We start from the raw sequence: 26,642 nt of genomic DNA on the forward strand, positions 1-26,642 counted from the left end.
GGAAGGTGTCCTCTTGCTGACCTCTTGCTCAAAATGGGCATTGGATGAGTTGAGCTCATGGGGGAGGGATGTATTCTTGCTGATGATTCTACATGCCTTCATCTTGAAGCCTATTGTGTCTTGCAGACCTTGCCCTAATCAGTGGGTGTCCATACAGCTCGCCTGCGACTCCAGCTTGTTCCAGGGTTGTCAGGTGCAGGTAACACATTTAGTTGAAGCTCAATCAGATCTGTCTTCATCTGATTGAATGGTGGGGTATGCTCAAGGGGCCATATGGCCTATTCCTGCTTCTAACTTCTATGTTTGTGTGCCCTAATTAATTAACTTGAGGATACACTATGCTTTATTAAAGATGCTCTCAACTTATCCTGCCACCTTCCTGAGGTACATGTGCTCCCAGATCACTCTGTTCTTGAATCTCTAGTGTTTGTACCCTTTATTTCATTTTGTGTCTCCATGTTCTGCCCAACGAAATGAATGACTTCACATTTCCCCAAATTGAACTTCCTCTGCTCATCTATCCCCCAAACTTCTTATGTCACTCTGCACCGTCCTGCTGAGAGTCTGCAGCAGTTCTGAGCTTCATCTTTCTGTAAAATACTTCAGAAAGAAATGTATTATTTTATGTGGGATTCTTTCTGATTGGTCTGCAACTGCAAAAATAAGGCCAGGAAACATTGAGGGTCCAGTGTGCGTGGGTTCAGTGTGTGTGGGTTCAGTGTGTGTGTGAGTTCAGTGTGTGTGGGTTCAGTGTGTGTGGGTTCAGTGTGTGCGTGGGTTCAGTGTGTGCGTGGGTTCAGTGTGTGTGAGTTCAGTGTGTGTGTGGGTTCAGTGTGTGTGCGGGTTCACTGTGTGTGAGTTCAGTGTGTGTGGGTTCAGTGTGCGTGGGTTCAGTGTGTGCGTGGGTTCAGTGTGTGTGTGGGTTCAGTGTGTGTGAGTTCAGTGTGTGTGTGGGTTCAGTGTGTGTGTGGGTTCAGTGTGTGTGAGTTCAGTGTGTGTGTGGGTTCAGTGTGTGTGTGGGTTCAGTGTGTGTGTGGGTTCACTGTGTGTGAGTTCAGTGTGTGTGTGGGTTCAGTGTGTGTGTGGGTTCAGTGTGTGTGAGTTCAGTGTGTCTGGGTTCAGTGTGTGTGAGTTCAGTGTGTCTGGGTTCAGTGTGTGTGGGTTCAGTGTGTGCGTGGGTTCAGTGTGTGTGTGAGTTCAGTGTGTGTGGGTTCAGTGTGTGTGGGTTCAGTGTGCGTGGGTTCAGTGTGCGTGAGTTCAGTGTGTGTGAGTTCAGTGTGTGTGAGTTCAGTGTGTCTGGGTTCAGTGTGTGTGGGTTCAGTGTGTGTGTGGGTTCAGTGTGTGTGGGTTCAGTGTGTGTGGGTTCAGTGTGCGTGAGTTCAGTGTGTGTGAGTTCAGTGTGTGTGAGTTCAGTGTGTCTGGGTTCAGTGTGTCTGGGTTCAGTGTGTGTGTGGGTTCAGTGTGTGTGTGGGTTCAGTGTGTGTGGGTTCAGTGTGTGCGTGGGTTCAGTGTGTGTGTGGGTTCAGTGTGTGTGAGTTCAGTGTGTGTGGGTTCAGTGTGTGCGTGGGTTCAGTGTGTGCGTGGGTTTAGTGTGTGTGAGTTCAGTGTGTGTGTGAGTTCAGTGTGTGCGGGTTCAGTGTGTGTGAGTTCAGTGTGTGTGGGTTCAGTGTGTGCGTGGGTTCAGTGTGTGCGTGGGTTCAGTGTGTGTGAGTTCAGTGTGCGTGGGTTCAGTGTGTGCGTGGGTTCAGTGTGTGTGAGTTCAGTGTGTGCGTGGGTTCAGTGTGTGTGTGGGTTCAGTGTGTGTGTGGGTTCAGTGTGTGTGGGTTCAGTGTGTGTAGGTTCAGTGTGTGTGGGTTCAGTGTGTGTGGGTTCAGTGTGTGTGAGTTCAGTGTGTGTGGGTTCAGTATGTGTGTGGGTTCAATGTGTGTGAGTTGTGTGTGCGTGGGTTCAGTGTGTGTGTGGGTTCAGTGTGTGTGGGTTCAGTGTGTGTGTGGGTTCAGTGTGTGCGTGGGTTCAGTGTGTGTGGGTTCAGTGTGTGTGTGGGTTCAGTGTGTGTGAGTTCAGTGTGTGTAGGTTCAGTGTGTGTGGGTTCAGTGTGTGTCGTTTCAGTGTGTGTGTGGGTTCAGTGTGTGTGGATTCAGTGTGCGCATGGGTTCAGTGTGTGAGTGCGTTCAGTGTGTGTGGGTGTTGTGTGTGTGTAGGTTCAGTATGTGTGTGGGTTCAGTGTGTGTGTGGGTTCATTGTGTGTGGGTTCAGTGTGCCTGTGGATTCAGTGTGTGTGGGTGCAGTGTGTATGTGGGTTCAGGATCTGTATGGGTTCAGGATCTGTATGGGTTCAGTGTGTGTGGGTTCAGTGTGTATGGGGGTTCAGTGTGAGGAATCAGTGTGTAGGGGTTCAGGGTGTGGGCGTTCAGTGTGTAGGGGATGAGTGTGTGTGGTTTCAGTGTGTAGGGGTTCGGTGTGTGGGGATTCAGTGTCGGGGGTTCAGTGTATAGGGCTTCAGTGTGTAGGGGTTCAGTTTGTAGGGGTTCAGTGTTTAGGAGTTCAGGGTGTGGGAATTCAGTGTTTAGGTGTTCAGTGTTTAGAGGTTCAGAGTGTGGGGTTTCAGGGTCTGGGGTTTCAGTGTGTGGGATTTCAGTGTTTAGGTGTTCAGTGTTTAGAGGTTCAGAGTGTGGGGTTTCAGGGTCTGGGGTTTCAGTGTGTGGGATTTCAGTGTTTAAGGGTGCAGTGTGTAGGTGTTCAGGGTGTGGTGGTTCAGGGTGTGTGGGTTCAGTGTGTGTGTGTGTGTGTGTGTGTGTTTAGGGGTTCAGGGTGTGGGGGTTGTGTTTAGGGGTTCAGTTTGTGTGGGTTCAGTATTTAAGGGTTCAGTGTGTAGGGGTTCAGTGTGTGTGTTTAGGGTGTGGGGGTTCAGTGTGTGTGGGTTCAGTGTGTAGGCATTCAGAGTGTAGGAGTTCAGTGTTTAGGGATTCAGTGTGTGTGGGTTCAGTTTTTAGGGGTTCAGGGCCTGAGGGTTGTGTTTAGGGGTTCAGTGTGTGTGTTTAGCACATGGGGGTTCAGGGTGTAGGGGCTCAGCGTTTAGGGGTACAGGGTGTGGGGCTTCAATGTTTAAGGTTTCAGGATGTGGGGGTTCAGTGCTTAAGGTTTCAGGGTGTGGGGGTTCAGTGCTTAAGGTTTCAGGGTGTGGGGGTTCAATGTTTAAGGTTTCAGGGTGTGGGGGTTCAATGTTTAAGGTTTCAGGGTGTGGGGGTTCAATGTTTAAGGTTTCAGGGTGTGGGGGTTCAGTGCTTAAGGTTTCAGGGTGTGGGGGTTCAATGTTTAAGGTTTCAGGGTGTGGGGGTTCAATGTTTAAGGTTTCAGGGTGTGGGGGTTCAGTGCTTAAGGTTTCAGGGTGTGGGGGTTCAATGTTTAAGGTTTCAGGGTGTGGGGGTTCAATGTTTAAGGTTTCAGGGTGTGGGGCTTCAATGTTTAAGGTTTCAGGGTGTGGGGGTTCAATGTTTAAGGTTTCAGGGTGTGGGGGTTCAATGTTTAAGGTTTCAGGGTGTGGGGCTTCAATGTTTAAGGTTTCAGGGTGTGGGGGTTCAATGTTTAAGGTTTCAGGGTGTGGGGCTTCAATGTTTAAGGTTTCAGGGTGTGTGGGTTCAGTGTGTAGAGGTTTAGTTTTTAGGAGTTTCATAGAAATCACAGAAACCCCACAGTACAGAAAGAGGCCATTTAGCCCATCGAGTCTGCACCGACCACAATCCCACCATGAATCTATCTCCATATCCTTACATAGTTACCCACTAATCCCTCTAACCTACACAACTCAGGACAGTAAGGGCAATTTTTAGCATGGCCAATCAACCTAACCTGCACATCTTTGGGGTTCAGTGTTTAGGGATTCGGTGTTTAGGGGTTCAGGGTGTTCAGTGTGTGGGGGTTCAGTGTTTAGGGGTTCAGTGTTTAGGTGATCAGTGTGTGTGGGTTCAGTGTTTAGGAGTTCAGGGTGTGGGAGTTCAGTGTTTAGGTGTTCAGTGTGTGTGGGTTCAGTGTTTATAAGAACATAAGAAATAGGAGCAGGAGTAGGCCATCTAGCCCTTCGAGCCTGCCCCGCCATTCAATAAGATCATGGCTGATCTGTCGTGGCTCAGCTCCACTTTCCCCCCCTCTCTCCATAACCCTTAATCCCCTCGCTTATCAAAAACCCATCAACCTGCATCTTAAAAATATTTAGCGAGGCAGCCTCCACCACTTCAATGGGCAGAGAATTCCAGAGATTCACCACCCTTTGAGTGAAGAAGTTCCTCCTCAACTCCGTTCTAAACCGCCCCTCCTTTATCTTGAGGCTGTGCCCCCTAGTCCTACTATCCTTTCTGAGCGGGAAGAGTCCCTCCACCTCTATCCTATCCATCCCATTCATCATCTTATACGTCTCAATGAGATCTCCCCTCGTTCTTCTGAACTCTAACGAGTACAAGCCTAGTTTATTCAGCCTCTCCTCATAGCTCAACCCCCTCAACTCCGGCATCAGCCTGGTAAACCTCCTCTGCACTCCCTCCAAGGCCAAAATATCCTTGCGTAAGTACGGCGCCCAAAACTGCACACAGTACTCCAGCTGCGGCCTCACCAATGCCCTATACAGCCGCAGCAAGACCTCCCTACTTTTATATTCAATCCCCCTCGCTATGAAGGCCAGCATCCCATTCGCCTTCCTGACCACCTGCTGCACCTGCAGGCTGGGTTTTTGCGACTCATGCACAAGGACCCCGAGGTCCCTCTGCACCGTCGCCTGCTGCAGTTTTTCTCCACGTAAGTAATAATCCTTCCTACCATTATTCCTACCAAAGTGGACCACCTCGCACTTGCCAACATTAATTTCCATTTGCCAGTTCCTGGCCCATTCGCCCAGCCTATCTAGATCCTTCTGCTGACTCTCCACACCCTCCGCACAATTTGCCGTTCCACCAATCTTGGTGTCATCAGCAAATTTCGACACCATACACTCGGTTCCCTCCTCCAGATCATCTATATAAATGGTAAATAGCTGAGGCCCCAGCACCGACCCCTGGGGCACTTAGTTTAAGGGTTCAGGGTGTGGGGTACATTGTTTAGGGGTTCAGTGTGTGGGGATACAGTGTTTAGGTGTTCAGTGTGTGTGGGTTCAGGGTTTAAGGGTTCAGGGTGTGGGGTACAGTGTTTAGGGGTTCAGTGTGTGGGGGTTCAGTGTGTGGGGTACAGTGTTTAGGGGTTCAGTGCGTGGGGGTACAGTGTTTAGGGGTTCAGGGTGTGGGGGTTCAGTGTTCAGGGTGTGCGGGTTCAGTGTTTAGGTGTTCAGTGTGTGTGGGTTCAGTGTTTAGGGGTTCAGGGTGTGGGGGTTCAGTGTTTAGGTCTTCACTGTTTGTGGGTTCAGTGTTTAGGGGTTCAGGGTGTGGGGGTTCAGTGTTTAGGTGTTCAGTGTGTGTGGGTTCAGTGTTTAGGAAATCAGGGTGTGGGGGTTCAATGTTTAGGGGTTCAGTGTGTGGGGGCACAGTGTTTAGGGGTTCAGTGTGTTGGGGTACAGTGTTTAGGGGTTCAGGGTGTGGGGGTTCAGTGTTTAGGGGTTCAGTGTGTGAGGGCACAGTGTTTAGGGGTTCAGTGTGTTGGGGTACAGTGTTTAGGGGTTCAGGGTGTGGGGGTACAGTGTTTAGGGGTTCAGTGTGTGGGGGTACAGTGTTTAGGGGTTCAGTGTGTGGGGGTACAGTGTTTAGGGGTTCAGGGTGTGGGGGTACAGTGTTTAGGGGTTCAGTGTGTGGGGGTACAGTGTTTAGGGGTTCAGGGTGTGGGGGTACAGTGTTTAGGGGTTCAGGGTGTGGGGGTACAGTGTTTAGGGGTTCAGGGTGTGGGGGTACAGTGTTTAGGGGTTCAGGGTGTGGGGGTACAGTGTTTAGGGGTTCAGGGTGTGGGGGTACAGTGTTTAGGGGTTCAGGGTGTGGGGTACAGTGGTTAGGGGTTCAGTGTGTGGGGGTACAGTGTTTAGGGGTTCAGTGTTTAGGGGTTCAGTGTGTGGGGGTACAGTGTTTAGGGGTTTAGGGTGTGGGGTACAGTGTTTAGGGGTTCAGTGTGTGGGGGTACAGTGTTTAGGGGTTCAGTGTGTGGGGGTACAGTGTTTAGGGGTTCAGGGTGTGGGGTACAGTGGTTAGGGGTTCAGTGTGTGTGGGTTCAGTGTTTAGGAGTTCAGGCTGTGGGTTCAGTGTTTAGGGGTTCAGGGTGTGGGGTACAGTGTTTAGGAGTTCAGGCTGTGGGTTCAGTGTTTAGGGGTTCAGGCTGTGGATTCAGTGTTAGGGGTTCAGGGTGTGGGGTACAGTGTTTAGGGGTTCAGGGTGTGGGGTACAGTGGTTAGGGGTTCAGTGTGTGTGGGTTCAGTGTTTAGGAGTTCAGGCTGTGGGTTCAGTGTTTAGGGGTTCAGGGTGTGGGGTACAGTGTTTGCGCCGGTTCAGATCTTGCGGGTTCAGCAGCGTGGCTGCTATTGGCTGGTAGTGTATGAATATGCAGCAGTGGATTTGCATCTGATTATAATGTTGATGAGCTCCGGCAGGGAGGCGGCGGCGGCGGCCATTAGGAGCGTCCCCCGTTGCCTGCTCTTCCATTCGGTGTATTGGGGGCTCCCCGCGCTGCCGTTCGGGCTTCCATGAGCAGCGACCTGACCAGTCCCTCCGGTTCAGTCACGTCTTTGCCGCCTTGAAGTTTCTGTCCCCGCCCCCTTTTTTTCCCCCCGCCACCCCAACCCGCCCAGTGTGCGAGTCGGTGCGGAGCTCGGCGCGGGGCAGAGGGACACACCGGCAGAGAGGAAGCGGCCAGGCCTCAGGCTCCAGTCCCGGTTACCATGGCAGCCGCCAGGGACGGAGTGGCCCAGGAGAAGTACAAGCTGGTGGTGGTAGGGGGCGGCGGCGTTGGCAAGAGCGCTCTCACCATCCAGTTCATCCAGGTCAGTGCCCGTCCGACCCACATCCAAACTACTCCAGCCCGCGGCTGCGGCCTAGTCGGAGGGGCGGGGGCAGTGGTGAATCCGGAGCCGAGATTGCGGCTGGTGTCTCGGCTCCTCCCGCCGGGGAGGCGCTCATTCCACCGGGCGTGCCGAAGTGCTGGCTGCATTTACTCATTGACCAAGAGTTTGTCTGTTTCAGTGATGGAGTAGGGAGGGATTGAGGGGAAGTTTTGAGGCTCCACCCTTCACACTTCCCGATCTCACTCACCCTCTCTCTCACTCACCCCTCTCTCACTCACTCACTCCACTCCTCTCACTCACTCCACTCCTCTCTCTCACTCCTCTCTCACTCACTCACTCCTCTCACTCCTCTCTCACTCCTCTCACTCACTCCTCTCTCACTCACTCACTCCTCTCTCACTCACTCACTCCTCTCTCTCACTCACTCACTCCTCTCACTCACTCACACTCCTCTCTCTCACACTCACTCCTCTCTCACACTCACTCCTCTCTCTCACACTCACTCCTCTCTCTCACTCACTCACTCTCTCTCTCACTCTCACTCACTCACTCCTCTCTCTCACTCACTCACTCACTCACTCCTCTCTCTCACTCACTCCTCTCACTCACTCACTCCTCTCTCACTCACTCACTCCTCTCTCACTCACTCACTCCTCTCTCACTCACTCACTCCTCTCTCACTCACTCACTCCTCTCTCACTCACTCACTCCTCTCTCACTCACTCACTCCTCTTCACTCACTCACTCCTCTCTCACTCACTCACTCCTCTCTCTCACTCCACTCACTCACTCCTCTCTCTCACTCCACTCACTCACTCCTCTCTTTCACTCCACTCACTCACTCACTCCTCTCACTCCACTCACTCACTCACTCCTCTCTCTCACTCCACTCACTCACTCCTCTCTCTCACTCCACTCTCTCACTCCTCTCTCTCACTCCTCTCTCTCACTCCTCTCTCTCACTCCACTCACTCACTCCACTCACTCACTCCTCTCTCTCACTCCACTCACTCACTCCTCTCTCTCACTCCACTCACTCCTCTCTCTCACTCCTCTCTCTCACTCCACTCACTCACTCTCTCTCACTCCCCTCTCTCTCACTCCCTCTCTCTCACTCCCTCTCTCTCACTCACTCACTCACTCCTCTCTCTCACTCCACTCACACACTCCTCTCTCTCACTCCTCTCTCTCACTCCTCTCTCTCACTCCTCTCTCTCACTCCTCTCTTTCACTCCACTCAGTCACTCACTCCCTCTCACTCCACTCACTCACTCACTCCTCTCTCTCACTCCACTCACTCACTCCTCCTCTCACCACTCCCACCACTCACACCTCTCTCTCACTCCACTCACTCACTCCTCTCTCTCACACACACACTCCCACTCCTCTCTCTCACTCCTCTCTCTCACTCCTCTCTCTCACTCCTCTCTTTCACTCCACTCAGTCACTCACTCCTCTCTCACTCCACTCACTCACTCACTCCTCTCTCTCACTCCACTCACTCACTCCTCTCTCTCACTCCACTCACTCCCTCCTCTCTCACTCCACTCACTCACTCCTCTCCTCTCACTCCACTCACTCACTCCTCTCTCTCACTCCACTCACTCACTCCTCTCTCTCACTCCACTCACTCACTCCTCTCCTCACTCCACTCACTCACTCCTCTCTCTCACTCCACTCACTCACTCCTCTCTTTCACTCCACTCACTCACTCACTCCTCTCACTCCACTCACTCACTCACCTCCTCTCTCACTCCACTCACTCACTCCTCTCTCTCACTCCACTCACTCACTCCTCTCTCTCACTCCACTCACTCACTCCTCTCTCTCACTCCTCTCTCTCACTCCACTCACTCACTCCTCTCTCTCACTCCACTCACTCACTCCTCTCTCTCACTCCACTCACTCACTCCTCTCTCTCACTCCACTCACTCACTCCTCTCTTTCACTCCACTCACTCACTCACTCCTCTCTCACTCCACTCACTCACTCACTCCTCTCTCTCACTCCACTCACTCACTCACTCCTCTCTCTCACTCCACTCACTCACTCACTCCTCTCTCTCACTCCACTCACTCACTCCTCTCTCTCACTCCACTCACTCACTCCTCTCTCTCACTCCACTCACTCACTCCTCTCTCTCACTCCTCTCTCTCACTCCACTCACTCACTCCTCTCTCTCACTCCACTCACTCACTCCTCTCTCTCACTCCACTCACTCACTCCTCTCTCTCACTCCACTCACTCACTCCTCTCTCTCACTCCACTCCACTCACTCACTCACTCCTCTCTCTCACTCCAGTCACTCACTCCTCTCTCTCACTCCACTCCACTCACTCACTCACTCCTCTCTCTCACTCCACTCCACTCACTCACTCACTCCTCTCTCTCACTCCACTCCACTCACTCACTCACTCCTCTCTCTCACTCCACTCCACTCACTCACTCACTCCTCTCTCTCACTCCACTCCACTCACTCACTCACTCCTCTCTCTCACTCCACTCCACTCACTCACTCACTCCTCTCTCTCACTCCACTCCACTCACTCACTCACTCCTCTCTCTCACTCCACTCCACTCACTCACTCACTCCTCTCTCTCACTCCACTCCACTCACTCACTCACTCCTCTCTCTCACTCCACTCCACTCACTCACTCACTCCTCTCTCTCACTCCACTCCACTCACTCACTCACTCCTCTCTCTCACTCCACTCACTCACTCACTCACTCCTCTCTCTCTGGTTGCCTCTTCCCTGTCAGGGTTGGGTGCTGCACAATTTCAGCTCTGGCCCGTGCCCAACTTTTGTCAACCTGCTATTCTGGTGGGCGCAAGTTTTAAAAGCCGTTGTTAAAATGCAGCCCTCTCTCCTCCCCCACTCCTTGGGGAATAACAATTTTTTCAGTTTTTTTACGGCTGTTTCCCTGGTGGCATTTTAATGTCTAACATCATTCAACTTGTCTTATTTTGAGAAATGTAATTTGGGTGGAAATGTTGGAAAATTTTATTTGAAGCTGTCGTATCAAACAAGTCCATCTGTGCTTTGTGTTGGGGTACACATATCTCTTTATTTGGTTTGTATTTTTAATGTTACTTTTAACAATATCTGTAATGTTGAGGGAAGCTGGTACGTTTACCACAAGTAGAAACTTTAAATTGAGGAAGCCATGCATAAAACCTCGCTAGGCCAGTGTATTCATTTTTCTTTTGGCTTCTATATGTGATAGCTGGGGATTTCATTACTGTTGTGATCTACCTTTGATGCTGCCTACTTCCATTTCTACTTAAATGATTACCCTGTTTCTGGAGTTTTGATTTGACTTTCCTTAACTGCGACTGGTATGATCTTTTCATTTGACTTGCTTGGAGAATATTCCCCTGTTTCAAAGAAGGAGTTTGTCTTAAGTAAAAAAAAAAATGCTGGAGGTGCCAAATGGCTTGCGCTTCTTTACATTTTGAAGATTCAGTGTGGTAGCGAGCAAAAGATTTGTTTTGTAAATTTGTACATTTATGATAACTTATGTATTGTACCATTTAAGCAGCTGCAACATTTCAGCCACTATCTGCTTACAACTGTCAGCACTCTTCCAGCTGTCACCGACTATAGCCAGCGTTCCACTTGCAGCATTGAGTCAAATTTTAACACTTAGTTTCTAAATTGTAGCATTTTGATGCTCTGGTGTATAATATTTTGTAGTTTGTTGATGAGTGGAAAGAATACTGTCACGAAAGTGTTGCACTTGTGAAGTGATTTATAGAGTACTGGTACAATAAACGAAGGCAGTATATTGACACAGTAACTGGAATATCTGTAACCTCTTGATAACCTTACCAGGCATGCTTTCTTTAAAACAGCAACAAAATGCTGGAAAATCTCAGCAGGTCAGACAGTGTCTGTGGAAACTCCTGGGCCTGGCGAAACGCGCCATCAACAGGTCCAGGCAGCGGGCGATCGATGGGGCCATCCATCCCGACTGCCTGCCCCTCTACTGCGGCTACATTCGCGGCCGGGTGTCCCTGGAGAGGGAGCACGCGGTGTCCGCAGGCACAGTCGAGGCTTTCCGTGCCTGTTGGGCACCACAGGGGCTGACGTGCCTTATAGACCCCGACAGTCACATTTTGATTTGACTCGTCTTAAGTTTCCTTTGTACTTGTTGTTTCCGTTCGGGCCATTCCCCCTCCTTTTGGGGAGCCGCCCCCTTTTTCTTTGTCCGAATGTAATTTAAGTTTGTTTACTTGGTTCGACCCGCAAGAACAAAAAAGGAAAAAAAGAATACAGCTAAAAGAATCCAGGTGACCCTTCCCCAGCATCCACAGTAACTTGCTTTTAACGTTTTGTTTGAAGAAAGCTGGGCTTACAACATGAAGGCATCTAATGGAGTTGCCATCATCCAATCTCCCACTCGCAGTAACTCAGGTGTCACTATTTACCAGAAACTCAGCTGGTCTGGTTTGTAAATGCTTTGGGTATTGGAACAAGTCACTAGATATTTTGTAGCAGTGACTCAGCTGATGACTCCTTCAGGAGTGTTGCAGTGTGATGGCATCCTCCCCAGTCGCTTGGATGGATGCAGCTGCACCAACACTTGAGTAACTCAAAACCATTCAGGACGGAACAGTCATCTTGATTGGAGCCAATTCATTACTCATGCAAAGTACACTGCAACAAGTTGCAGAATCTTCTTTGACAGCATGTCCTAAACTCTCAACTGTTATCACTGAAGAATAAGGGAAGTGGAGGGACCATTAACACTCACAAATTTGTCTTCAAAAATGACCACCTGCTGCACCTGCAGGCTGGGTTTTTGCGACTCATGCACAAGGACCCCGAGGTCCCTCTGCACCGTTGCCTGCTGCAGTTTTTCGCCATGTAAGTAATAATCCTTCCTACCATTATTCCTACCAAAGTGGACCACCTCGCACTTGCCAACATTACATTCCATTTGCCAGTTCCTGGCCCATTCGCCCAGCCTATCTAGATCCTTCTGCAGACTCTCCACACCCTCCACGCAATTTGCCGTTCCACTAATCTTGGTGTCATCAGCAAATTTCGACACCCTGCACTCGGTTCCCTCCTCCAGATCATCTATATAAATGGTAAATAGCTGAGGCCCCAGCACTGACCCCTTTGGCCTTGGAGGGAGTGCAGAGGAGGTTTACTAGGCTGATACCGGAGTTGAGGGGGTTGAGCTATGAGGAGAGGCTGAATAAACTAGGCTTGTACTTGTTAGAGTTTAGAAGAATGAGGGGAGATCTCATTGAGACATATAAGATGATGAATGGGATGGATAGGATAGAGGTGGAGAGACGTTAGACGTAGACTAAAATCATGAATAGGTCACTGAGATAGTAGGACGGCGGCGTGGGCTCGTTGGGCCGAAGGGCCTGTTTCCCGTGCTGTGTTGTTCTTTGTTCTTTGTTCTTTGACTCTTCCCGCTCAGAAAGGACAGTAGGACTAGGGGGCACAGCCTCAAGATAAAGCGGGGTGGGTGGTTTAGAACGGAGTTGAGGAAGAACTTCTTCACTCAAAGGGTGGTGAATCTCTGGAATTCTCTGCCCGTTGAGGTGGTGGAGGCTGCCTCGCTAAATATTTTTAAGATGCAGGTTGATGGGTTTTTGATAAGCAAGGGGATTAAGGGTTATGGGGAGAGGGCGGGAATGTGGAACTGAGCCGCCACAGATCAGCCATGATCTTATTGAATGGCGGGGCAGGCTCGAAGGGCTAGATGGCCTACTCCTGCTCCTATTTCTTATGTTCTTATGTTATATTGTTGTCCCTTGATTGTTGCATTGTATGAATACCTGCACTATACAGGGCTACAATAATCACATTCATCATCACATCCTTTGAGATGGCAAAGATGAGCAATAAATACAGGCCTTACTATTGACACCAATAACTCAGTTTTTAAAAAAGGAAGATTATTAGTAAACTTGAAACTTTTGCAGTGCTAATGCTCCAGCTTAGTAGAAGCGCATTCTGCACTTTATAAAACAACAGATCATCCATATTAGCAGCGCCACAGGAAGTTTGCTACCATATATTTAATGAATTCTGTAATGTTTAATGTCAATTTAAAGTCTCTGACAACACATTGAATATCTTGTCAGTATCATTGTTTACTGTACTGATGACATCAGGACTTTAATTTTGTACTCAACAATGAAACAGCGGTGCTTACCATTAATTATGCTTGCAGCTTTTATGTGGTGATTAAAGATCCATTTTTGCATGTTTACCTCGACAAGGGGTCTAATGTGAATGTACAATTCAAGCAACACCTTCCCTTGAATCTGTAAAGAATCTTTACAAATGAGCGCAGGATGGGGCCGTTATTGAGCCCACATTTTCCATCTGGGATCGGTGGAGGGGGCTCAAGACCTGGTGAAACACAGAAATCACAAATCTTGCTGGCAAGATTTTTGCCATCTCTCAGAGCTATGTAATCAGGTTCATGTCCATAATGGACTGGAAAATGATTTACATGTATTTAAATAAATTTGAATGTTATTAAATACCCACTTTGTCAGATCTTCCCCCTCTGTTGAATTTCCATACCTCCGCTTCCAACAGGCACACATAACGTAAATGTGATTTTCTCCTCTGTGGGAGATGGAAATAGCCTGGCGTTGCCCCCAGGGATCTCCATGAGGGGCAGATGTTATTTCTTGGTCTGTTGGGCGGATTTAAAAGAAGACATCCCAATCTCGAGTAGCTGGCTTTACTGGCATGTTTGGGCCCACCCTTTAGTGACAGTGCCTCGTCATCGCTGTTGGTCAGCGAGGTTGATTCTTGCCAATGCTTGCCATCTTGCTTTTGGAGCTAGCTTGCCCTCAAAAGGTTTTATTGTTATCCGTAAAAACACATTGTTATATCATGGATGCAAGCAAGTGGTGAAATGTACAAGTTCTGGCAGTACAGGTTATATGGCCTGGTCGTTGGAGTCAAGCTGTAGAACAAAATGTTAAAGATCTAGCACCATGGATTGCATCGTATGTACGTAAAACAAGTTTTTGAATCTGGTATGTGCAGACAAAATGACATACTTGAATGCCAAGTCATTTTTTAAAGCTAACCTGGAACCTACAGTTTACCACCTACAATTTAAATTCTGACCTCACTAGTTACAATCATTTAGATCTCTCCTAAAAGAGCAGTGGCTTTTAAGTGACGAGTTATCTTCAGAGCTCAAGTTTGAAATCGGCCCTGACTTCTGTTCCCCGTACCTACCATCAGATAGTTACGACTTAATGCCTGCTGGGCTGCGTGTAATATTTTTACTTGGTTGTCATTTAGCTTGGGGTTCTTGACTATTTTTGCTTCTGAGGCCCCCTTCATAGAAGGCGATAATCTACAGTGCAGAAGGAGGTTATTTCGCCCGTGGAGCCTGCACCAAAAACAATCCCACCCAGATTGGCCATTGCCTGGTGATACAATCAATTTATTGGTGGGGCCTCGCTTCCCTCCCACCGGGTTTGAGTGCTTTGCTGCCATTTCACACACACAAGTGGGCATTCCTTCCTGATGTACAAATGCAATGGTGCTGTCTCAACAGGAGGCAATGGCCTAGTTGCATTATTGCTTGACTATTACTCCAGGAACTCAGCTAATGCTCTGGGGGACTCGTGTTCGACTCTCGCCTCGATAGGGGTTAAGTTTGAATCCAATTAAAAATCTAATAATAACCATGAAACCATAGGGTGGCACGATAGCACAGTGGTTAACATTGCTGCCTCAGCGCCAGGGACTCGGGTCCAATTCCCAGTTTGGATCATTGTGTGGAGTTTGCACGTTTTCTCCATGTCTGCGTGGGTTTCCAGTGCTCTGGTTTCCTCCCACAGTCTGAAAGGCATGCTGGTCAGGTGCATTGACCTGAATGGGTGATGGAGTGTCGTGCCTAGGGGAATTTCACTGCAGTGTTAATGTAAGCCTTACTTGACTTGACTTTAACCATTGTTGGAAAAACTCATCTGGTTCACTGACATCCTTTAGGAAAGGAAGTCTGCTGTCCATACCTGGTCTGGCCTACATTCTCTGTTTTGAATGTACATGTCACTTGAGCATCCATAGTGTGATAACATTTGACCCAGAAGCAGTACAGCCAAGTAAATTTGTAATTTATTTAAAATGCCATTGGAATTTGTGGTTTTCAAGACTGTTTCTTTGCATTTTCTGGATAATAAATGTGACCCTTGACCTGGAAGCAGTACCAACAGGTAGAAAGTGAAATAAATTGTCGGGCTGGCAGACAAAGGAGAGCTGGAGGGTGATGGCCCAGATTCAGACAGTCAGAAAGAGAAACGTGCTCCTTGCAAGAGATCGGGTTTTTCTGTATGGCAGAAAAGGAGTCATGAAATCTTAAGCATCTGCAAGCTGGCTCAGAAGGGTCTAAAACCAGAGGGGCTTTGTGAATAGCTTGGCAACATTGAAGAGCTGGGTGTTTTCCCAGATGTGGTTGAACTCAGGTGTTGTTGGTCAGCTGAAAGTAGCTGTGGAAAGCTATACCTTGAGGCCTGAAATGATCCAAGGAGAGGATTTGTACAAGTCTACCTTACTGATGACCACAGTGCCTGGAAAACTGAGGTCAAAATTATTTGCCAATAACATTCCTAACTTATCCCATATGATAAGCATATCATACAACATTGTGGTGGAACTGTATTGCTACAGAGTGCCTTACATTTTGAAGGGGCTTATTGTAGTGATGCAAGATGCATTTTTGTTTTTGACTGTTTAAAATGAAATTTATATTTATTTTTGAGGCACGTTTTAGTTTGGTTCTGAATCCTGTTAAACTAGAAAATTACAACAAGTGGAGTCTTGGTAGTTTTTTCATTTGGGGTAATTCAGTAAATTTTGGTTTATGGTTGCCCCACACGGATCCAAATTCTGGAATAGAGAATTAGAAAGATTCATAACCTTTAAGTGTTGAAATCTCTTCTTGTCTCAGCCTTGAATGGTTCATCTCTTTCCTGAGACTGACCCCTGATTCTGGACTCATCAGCCAGTGAAAATGGGCTCTCCACACCTAACCTATTTAAAATTTGGATGTTTTGATGAGATCATCTCTCATTCTTTTAAACTCCAGAAAATGTAGGCCCATTCTTGAAGGTTGCGCTTTGGACATAATGGAGGAGAAGCTCTACTTCTGCACTGTGCTTTTCTTTTTTGCTTTAATGGAAGGAAAGATTTTTGCATTAATTGAAGGAAAGATGCAAGTAGACAAATGCAGATTTGGAACATTGATGTCCATAAGTTTAAGAATAAATTCAGCTGATTGAATCTGATCTCATTGGAGAAAATGGATTGAGTTGATGTAAGTATTTGGCATGAAAAGAAGTGAGAAAATATTTATTTCATGAGTACATGTAAAGTATTGTTGAATTGATGCATTTTTGATGACAGATTGATGCTGACCTCAACCAAATACTGAAGGCTCATTTATAAATCTTTAAACTACCAGGACCATGTTTCTTTATTGTGACAGTTGTAACAAGTGATATGGCTGCAAGAACAGTTCTTCCTATTCCTGCCAGGTACAAGTTTGAACTGAACCTGAGGTTTTGAGCTGTCTCATAAATGCCGTCTCGCTGTCTCTGGCTGTCCTTGCATGCACTACTTCAGCCAATCCAATGATCTGACCCATGGAGTTACTTAGTTGATTACTTGAAGAGTCCTTTTATTCATTAAACTGAATTTACACATTGCAACATATTTTGGGTGCAGTATCTGTGCATGAACACTTTAATGAATCAATCTCTAGTTGTTTTATTTGTGTTGCAGGAGCTTCCTTGCAGTTTTAATGTTTGGTTTCTGAAAGTTAGCATGGTAGCTATTTACCATTTATATAGATGATCTGGAGGAGGGAACCGAGTGTAGGGTGTCGAAATTTGCTGATGACACCAAGATTGGGGGAAAGGCAAATTGTGCGGAGGGTGTGGAGAGTCTGCAGAAGGATCTAGATAGGCTGGGCGAATGGGCCAGGAAATGGCAAATGGAATTTAATGTTGGCAAGTGTGAGGTGGTCCACTTTGGTAGGAAGAATGGTAGGAAGGACTATTACTTAACGTGGCGAAAAACTGCAGCAGGCGACGGTGCAGAGGGACCTCGGGGTCCTTGTGCATGAGTCGCAAAAACCCAGCCTGCAGGTGCAGCAGGTGGTCAGGAAGGCGAATGGGATGCTGGCCTTCATAGCGAGGGGGATTGAATATAAAAGTAGGGAGGTCTTGCTGCAGCTGTATAGGGCATTGGTGAGGCCGCAGCTGGAGTACTGTGTGCAGTTTTGGGTGCCGCACCTGCGCAAGGATATTTTGGCCTTGGAGGGAGTGCAGAGGAGGTTTACTAGGCTGATACCGGAGTTGAGGGGGTTGAGCTATGAGGAGAGGCTGAATAAACTGGGCTTGTACTCGTTAGAGTTTAGAAGAATGAGGGGAGATCTCATTGAGACGTATAAGATGATGAATGGGATGGATAGGATAGAGGTGGAGAGACTCTTCCCGCTCAAAAAAGACAGTAGGACTAGGGGGCACAGCCTCAAGATAAAGGGGGGCGGTTTAGAACGGAGTTGAGGAGGAACTTCTTCACTCAAAGGGTGGTGAATATCTGGAATTCTCTGCCCGTTGAAGTGGTGGAGGCTGCCTCGCTGAATATTTTTAAGAAGCGGGTTGATGGGTTTTTGATAAGAGAGGGGATTAAGGGTTATGGGGAGAGGGTGGGAAAGTGGAACTGAGCCACGACAGATCAGCCATGATCTTATTGAATGGCGGGGCAGGCTCGAAGGGCCAGATGGCCTACTCCTGCTCCTATTTCTTATGTTCTTATGTAGAATGTTAAGATGTTTGTAGTGCAGAAAATGCTTGCAAAAGTATGTTGCTGAAGCTTTTCATCTTGCACCATTCAGGTCAATTCACAAGCATATCAAATTTGAAAGGGAGCAATGATTTATATTCAAGAGGGCTGATTCGTTGGCAAGTGGACTCTGGAAGAGGCACCAATAGCATGGACCAGTAAACATGTTCTACCTGACACACATGAGTAAAGTGGTGTAGGTTTCAGTGCTGGTGTGATGCTAAGTATGTAAGCCGTATGACCCAAAGATTGGTGGATTGCATCAAAAAAAGTGTCCCCTTGGATGTTTGCAACAGGAAAGGTTTAAAGTTTTTATTTATTAGTGTCACAAGTAGGCTTTTGCAATTCCTGTGAAAATCCCCTAGTTGCCAGACTCCAGTGCCTGTTTGGGTACATCTGAGGGAGAATTTAGCGTAGCCAAAGCACCTAACCAGCATGTCTGTTGCACTGTTGGAGGAAACAGGAGCATCTGGAAGAAATCTATGCAGACTTGAATGTGTGGACTCTGCACAGAGAGTGACCCAAACTGGGAATCTTGCGCTGTGAGGCATCAGTGCTAAACCCTACGCCAATGTGCTTCTCCGGTACCAACCATACAGAACCCTTGTATACAAAACTCAACATACTGTAATTTTGTAATTTGAAAACATTTGCAGAACAATCTTGTGTGCTAAGATTCTTTGTTGGGTTTGCATTATGTGCTGGAAGCTCAATATATTGCTGTATGTGGCCCTGTACTTCGCATGCAGAGCGTATACACATATTGCACCTGTTTCAGTTAAATAAAGTGGGCGACAGCCAATCTCTAGTTCATTCCCCAGGGCAATGCCTAAACCAATCTGGTTTGAATCCAAACAAAACTTGGCAGTTAACTGTTGCATTCACTATGACCGCACCTCTGTTAATCAGAGTCCATTTGCCAACCAATTGATGCTTTCTTCTCAGTATAATTCGTTGTTCCCTTTATATTTGGTATTCTTGCGCATCGTCCTGATGAGTGAAAGACGAAAAGCTTGGAGGATGGAAATTTTGCAGCAAAACTTGCATAATAAGCATGAATGATCGAAGAAGCTTGTATTTATTTGATGCCTGTCAAGACGTCTGGATGTCCCAGTGATGGTGTTTTAAGGTTCTGTCACCGGTATAATGTAGGAAAGAAGGAGCTAATTTGTAAACTGCAAAATGCATAATAGGTATTAACCAGATGATAATAAATCAAATCATTTATCCTTTTTATTGTTACATATATTAGTATACAGTCAAAAGTATTGTTTCTTTCGCGCTATTCAAAGCAGACAGCCCATGGGGGAGGAAAGAAGAGTGCAGAATGTTGTGTTAAAATCATAGCTGGGGGGTAGAGAAAGATCACCTTAATGCAAGGTAGGCCCATTCAAAAATCTGGCAGCAAGCAAGAAACTGTTCTTGAATTGGTTGGTACATGTCCTCAGACTTTTGTCTTTTTTTCCTGATGGAAGAAATGGAAGTGTGTGTGGCCAGGGTACCATATCCTTCATTTGTAGTATTGATTGAAGTGTTTTGGCTGCTGATTGAATCAATCATTGTGCGTTATCTGGGTATCTTAAATTTTGTCTTAAATTTCTCTCTTGGTTTTTCTTGCAATTCAGCAGTTGGTATATGGGGCAGACTTCTATCAAAAGCCATTGATTCTGTCTTTTATCTCTTTTTTTAAAAAAGATTCTCTTCCTGGAAACAGGATTGAATGTTACAGGTTTTAAATGTATGCTGAAGTGTCTACATATTCAACAGGAGCATTGGTAGCCATGTTTCCTTAAGTTTCTTGGATTAGAATGTTTGTTGGCATTGGAGGGTATTTGTTGAGGTTAGTAAGCAAAATCTGTAGACATTGAGTTGATGGGAGAGCAGATAAAATCTATGATGGAGTGGATCTTCATGGTTGGATTGTGGGGAAATAGATACTTCAGCTATGCAATTTGAATGACTGACCTATACCTGCTTATTAGATTGTATATTGGTCATGTGGAAAACACACTTCCCCAATATAACTTGCGCTTTAAAAACAAATTCCGTATTTAACTGAGGTGTGCAGAAGTTCAGCTGAATGAAATTTGGCCTCAGTTTCACTTCCATTGTCTAGTATTATTGCATATGCTGTGAGATACCATAATTAATACTGCAGATCAATGGTTTTTACATCCACAGTTGTTAAAATATCAGTTAAACAAGAAAAACATTGAGAAATAGCATCCACCAAAGAAAATGACCACTTTTTTTGTAAAATGTTCTGTGTGGGTGGATAGCAAGAATGTTTTTTAAAATGACAAACCTAATGGCTTATGCGTTAATTTATGAGATGATTTCAATAAACCTACATACAACAAAGTCCTGTAAATCCTTCGAATAAGCAATTTTCCCCCCGAATTTATGAAATTTGAACTTTCAAATCTATCTTTCAGTATTTTCTTGTTGAAACTTGCTGACCTATACAACTAGGATGACAACATTGCCCTTGCAAGTTTTCCTACACCATCTAGACTCGGAACTATATTGCTGTTCCTTGACTGTTGCTGGGTCAATAACGTGGGACTGCATCTGCCACGTGCACTTCAGTGGTTCGGGAAGGCAGTGGTTCATCATCATTTTGGTGTCCATCCCAAATTGCCCTCAAACGCTGACCTTGCCAACAATGCTGTCATTCCACAAAATAATTTAAAGATATTCTCTGTAATCTATTGGGGTCAAGTATCTAGATTGAAACGTGAACAGTGAAACAAAGACTATTGTACTAAATCAGGTTTAGAGTGAACCTATTGTTTTTGCTGAACAATTTACCCAAATTAAAATATTTATGATGTTTTCATGTTTCTGAAGTTATTGTCATGCCACAGCACTGAAACAGCCTTTATTCATGTTGTAAATAATACCCTATAACTGATCGTGGTAGGCTTTTATTGCTCACTCTGTAGTCTTTAACATGTTTGACCACGCCAACCTCTTCCAACACGCATCTTAGTAGTCCCAGCTGACTGGGACTGCTTTTGCCTGGTTCCATTTTTGCATGTGTGCTCAAAAGCAATGGTTTCTCTTCCCACTCCTAAATTGTTAAATCAGAGAATTCCTTCCCCAAGTTCTTCCAGCTCTTGCTTTTCTCCTGTAAGCTTTTCCTTTTGAGCCTATTTTTGACCAAGGCCTAAATTCTTAAGTTTTGGTTTTAGATTGTTTGCTCTCTGAAGCCTCTTGTTTTACTATATTAGTGTGCTTTATGAATGAATGGTTGTATTATGTTAATTTGGCAAAACTGCATTTTGTTGGAGCAGCTGTTTTGTTACAGGAAATGTTTTGTATTTTGAAATAATTCTGACTTCTTTCAGTTATTGAAGCACAGCTTTACTGCTGCTGAGATCTTGAGCAGTTGTTTTAGTAGTTCACAGTGACAGTAGTTATTGCCCAAATGTCCATCTTAAGCTTAGTCATGTGATTTACCTTCTAGTTTGCTGGTAACCTTGCTTTATTTTGATGTTTCTTTGTGGAGTCCAGTGCTACTGGCATTTTCTACTGAATGGATTCTGCACAGCTGGCTCTATCCTAAAAATAAACTTGCTGAAACCCACCATTGCTGGTACAAGAAAAACAGGAGAAAACACTTATTTAACAGCTGGTTTTCGTGAATCTTGGCAGTTTATTTTCAGGTTGTGATCGTTAGTTAGATCGGCCTGCAGAAACTAATGCCACCACATGGGCCTTCACACAAAGTGACTGCACCTTTAATTTTATAATGCCCCATCATAGAGATGTCTCGGCAGGCCATGATTTCAGAACATTTGAGAAAGAACTGATCTAAATGGTTGCTGATCTAGATGATGACAAATAACAGGCATTGATTCTAACAGTTTCTATTTAATGTAATATAAGGCTGTATTTTTGGAACATCAAATTAAGGCTCTTCATTTCAGGAGCTGTTGTTTCTGACCTGGGAGCAATTAACTTTGAGTCTTCCTGTAATTCTGATGAGAGTCCTGACTCATGCAGACATATTGTGTGCACATGCAGTGTCAAATGAGGTAATCACAGAATTTGTTTTGAAATCCTGTCTTAGTTCTGAACAAATTTGTTTTAATCACTTGATTTTTGACATTGAAGATTTATTTAAATTGAAAACAGTTGGTACTGCTTCTGTTCCACAGTGATCTCGGTTCAGGATCATACATGGAAGAAATCTCTACCTTGAAGTGGAATAAAGATTGGGTTATAAATTGGTGATCTTCTTGTGTGGTAGTAATTCATTTTTGGGGAAAGTACTGCTTGGTTAGGAAAGTGCTTCATTACAATTATGAAAACCTTTAATAGTGATTTCAATTTTTAATTGTCTTAATTCTTTATAATCAGTTTCCTTGGACAGATACACCACACCTTTTATTAAATAACTCAGTGACATTAAATGGCAATCATCATCCTTGGCTTTTGATCCTGGAAGCATATTTTTAAAAGCAAGAGATAATGTTGAACCCATACGAGACCTTTGCCTCTAGTCAGAGTGTTAATACCATTTTTGGAACCACACTATTAAACTGAGTTTTGAGGCAGCATAAAAGATACAGCATGGATTCACTGGGATGTCAGCTGAATTATTGGTTAGATAGGCTCAATTTTTCACATCTCTTCCTATCTAGATTTGGGACTCATTGGAGCTCTTAACTTTAAGAAATAGCCTGACACAGACCTTTTAAGGTTGTGATAAGGTGAATAGTGGTCGGCAAGATTGTAACAAGAGTCAAATTAAAGTAATCACAGTAGAAATGAAGGGCTAATTACATAAAATAATTACATAATAAAGTAGTTACATAATAAATTAAAGTCCTTCAGAGGACGAGAAGGGGGATGTAATAACTGGAAATGAGAAAATGGCTGAGGCATTGAACAGGTATTTTGTCAGTCTTCACAGTGGAAGATACAGATTGATGCCAAAAATTGATGACAGGAAGACAATGGCAAGTGATAAACTAGAAACTATCATTATCACGAAAGAGATAGTGTTGGGCAAGTTAATGGGGCTGAAGATAGACAAGTCTGGTCCTCATGGAATGCATCTCAGGGTACTAAAAGAGGTGACGGGAGAAACAGCAAATACACTAGTTTTCGTTTACAAAAATTTGTTGGATTCTGGGGTGGTTCCCGCAGGTTGGAAAATGGCAAATGTGACGCCACTGTTTGAAAAAGGAGATAGACAAAAGGCAAGTAACTATAGGCTGGTTAGCTTAACTTCTGTAGTAGGGAAAATGCTTGAATCTATCATCACGGAAGAAATGGCGAGACATTGGGATATAAATTGTCCTGTTGGTAAGACGCAGCATGGGTTCATGAAGGGCCAGTCATGTTTGATTAATTTGATGCAATTTTTTGAGAACATTACATGTGCAGTGGACAATGGGGAACCTGTGGATATGGTGTATCTGGATTTCAAGAAGGCATTTGACAACGTGCCGCACCAAAGACTGCTACATAAGATAAAGGTGCACCGTATTACGGGTAATGTATTAGTATGGATAGAGGGTTTGTTAACTAACAGAAAGCAAAGAATGGGGGTAAATGGGTGTTTTTCTGGTTGGCGATCAATGACTTGTGGTTTGACTCAGGGATCAGTGTTGGGACTGCAGTTGTTTATGATTTACATAGATGATTTGGAGTTGGGGACCAAGTGTAGTGTGTCAGATTTCGCAAATGACACCTGAGATGGGTGGAGGAGCAAAGTGTGCAGAGGACGCTGAAATTCTGCAAAGGGACAGAGATAATCTTAGTGAGTTGGCGAGGGTCTGGCAGATAGAGTACAATGTTGGTAAATGTGAGGTCATCCATTTTGGTAGGAATAACAGCAAAATGGAAATTATTTAAATGGTAAAAATTGCAGCATGTTGCTGTGTAGCGGGACCTGGATTCCTTGTGCAGGAATCTCAAGGAGTTGGTTTGCAGGTGCAGCAGGTAATTAAGAAGGCAAATAGAATTTTGCCCTTCATTGCTAGAGGGATGGAATTTAAAAATAAAAACGAGATTATGTTGCACCTGTATAAGGTGCTGGTGAGGCCACACCTGGAGTACTGTGTACAATTTTGGTCTCCTTACTTGAGAAAGGATATACTGGCACGAGAAGGAGTACAGGGGAGATTCACAAGGTTGATTCTGGAATTGAGAGGGTTGGCTTATGAAGAGAGACTGAGTAGACTGAGGTTATGAAGGGAATAGGTAAGATAGAAGCAGGAAAGATGTTTCCACTGGCGGGTGAAACTAGAACTAGGGGGCAAAGTCTCAAAATAAGGGGGAGCAGATTTAGGATTGAGTTGAGGAAGAACTTCTTCACACAAAGGAGTTGTGAATCTGTGGAATTCCCTGCCCAGTGAAGCAGTTGAGGCTACCTCATTGAATATTTTTAAGGCAAGGATAGATACATTTTTGAACAGTAAAGGAATTAAGGGTTATGGTGAGCGGGCAGGTAAGTGGAGCCGAGTCCACAAAAAGATCAGCCATGATCTTATTGAATGACGGAGCAGGTTGGAGGGGCCAGATGGCCTACACCTGCTCCTAGTTCTTATGTTCTTTATAATGGGCAATTAGAATGTACAAATCTGTGACATAAAACACTGTAAAAGCAGAGTCCATGAAATGAAATTAGTTATGTGAAAAGAGGAATTTGAAAGCATATGGTGCAAGCACAAAACAGTGGGATTAGACAAGTGACTCATGAGGAGAAAAACATCTCAGACCAAAAGTTGTTTATGTTGGGAAATTCTGTGAAATTGATTGGAGAATGTATGTGATGTTTGTGGATCAAGCAGCATTCTTTCACTCGTGCCCATTGTAGTTTCTTGCAGTCTTGGTTAGAGTAGGCGCCACATCAAGCTGTGATACATCCAGAAAAGGTGCACCTGTAAAAATTGGTGAGAGTCATAGCCGACATGCCAAATTTTTCTGGAGAAAGTAAAGCTGTTGGGCTTTCTTAACTATAGCGTGGCATCGAGGGACCAGAACAGGTTCTTGGTGATCCGGACACATGGTAATGGCCGAGAGCTTCACATTTCTGTTTCATCCCTGCTGTAGACAGGGCATGTTCTCCACTATGCTTCCAGTATCACTGACTATCTCTTTCATTTTTCTGACATTGATTTCTGATTATTGTCACTGCACCATTTCACCAGATTTTCTATCTCTTTCCTGTACTGCATCTCATCATTATTTGAGATCCATCCCTCTGCAGTGGAGCCATCACAAACTTGAAAATGGAGTTGGAGCAGAATTTGGCCACACAGTCATAAGTATGTAAGAGGTATAGCCTTGCAGGGTATCACTGTTGAGGGTAATCGTGGAGGAAGTGTTGTTACCCATCCTAATTGATTGTGATTTATGGATTGGAACGTCTAGGATCCAGTCACAGGGGAAGAGCTGAGCCCAAGACCACAGAGTTTGGAGATGAATTTGAAAGGAATAATGGTGTTGAAGGCTGAGTCATAGTCAATAAGTAGGAGTCTGACACATTGTCTTTGCTATCCAGGTGTTCCAGGGCTGAGTGTAGGGCCGGGGAGATGGAATCTGCTGTAAACTTGATGTGGCGATAGACGAACTGTACTGGATCCAGGCAATCTGGGAGGCCGGAGTTGAACTGTACCATTTTCAAGCACTTCATAATGATGGATGTCAGAGCCACTGGGCAATAGTCATTAAGGCACACTGCCTGGCTGTTCTTTGGTATGGAGATGATAATTGTCAGGGATGGTATGGTGGTTGGTGCTGCTGCTTCACAGCTCCAGGGACCTCGGTTCAGTTCCTGGCTTGGGTTGCTGGCTGTATGGAATTTGCGCATACTCCTTGTGTCTCTGTGACTTTCCTCCGGATGCTCCGGTTTCCTCCCGCAGTCCAAAGATGTGCGGGTTGGGTTGATTGGCCATGTTAAGAAATTGCCCCTTAGTGTCCTGAGATGCGTAGGTGTGACGGATTGGTGTGTGGGGATATGGGGATAGGGCCTGGGTGGGATTGTGGTTGGTGTGGACTTGATAGGCTGGGTGGCCTCTTTCTGCAGTGTAGGGTTTCTATGATTCTATGATTTTCTTGAAGCAGGTAAAGACCTCAGATTGGTAAAGGGAGAGGTTAAAGATGTCTGTGAATACCTCCGCCATTTGGTCCATGCAGGATACATTTGGGTTGTGGGGTAGGGCCTGGGTGCAATTGTTGGTGAAGACTCAGTGGGCTGAATGGCCTCCTTCTGCACTGTATGGATTCCAAAATTCTGTTCTATGATTCCACATTGAGGTAAGTTTTTAAACGTATTGATGTGAGTGAGTTAATAAGTGGATGAATGATTGGGTGGGTTGGAGGGGTTGTTGGGTCAGGCTGGTGGAGGGGTTGTTGGGTCAGGCTGGTGGAGCGGTCAGTCAGTTGTGTCTGGAGTAGTCAGGCGGGAAGAACAATCAAATCAAGTGGGAAGGTAGTTGAGTCAGGTAGGGGACTGTAGTTGGATGAAGTGGGGGAGGGTGGAGCTGGTTAGTTTTGTTGCTCAGTTCAGTTATGCTGGCTAATCACTTGAGTTAGACCAGGCATTAATCAGTGTAACATTTCTGGGTAAGTATGCAGGTTTTGCATATCTCTCCCAAGTTCAGCACCTGTGTGCTGCAGGACTTTTGTGGGGTCCTGATGCCCATATCTTTGTTTATGTATCATGTCTGATGATATGGATACTGGAAGCTTTGGACCATTAAGGATATTATTAAACTAGAAAGAGTGCAAAAAAGATTTAGTAGGATGCTACCAGGACTTGATGGATTGAGTTATAAGGAGCGGCTGGATAGACTGGGACTTTTTTCTCTGG

At 45.7% G+C, this 26,642-nt stretch overlaps 1 protein-coding gene across 1 annotated transcript in view; it reads left to right on the forward strand.

Annotated features, from left to right (window-relative positions):
* The first annotated feature begins 6,552 nt into the window (after positions 1-6,552).
* Positions 6,553-26,642, forward strand: part of rras2 (RAS related 2) — a 103,440-nt gene continuing 83,350 nt past the window's right edge. The window contains exon 1 of the mRNA XM_080190170.1: positions 6,553-6,943. Coding sequence (XP_080046296.1) covers positions 6,842-6,943 — 102 coding nt within the window. The 5' untranslated portion in view covers positions 6,553-6,841. The remainder of the gene's footprint in view (positions 6,944-26,642) is intronic.

Source organism: Carcharhinus amblyrhynchos, chromosome 6, assembly GCF_965287045.1.
Source record: "Carcharhinus amblyrhynchos chromosome 6, sCarAmb.v2.hapA, whole genome shotgun sequence".
Classification (NCBI taxonomy): domain Eukaryota; kingdom Metazoa; phylum Chordata; class Chondrichthyes; order Carcharhiniformes; family Carcharhinidae; genus Carcharhinus; species Carcharhinus amblyrhynchos.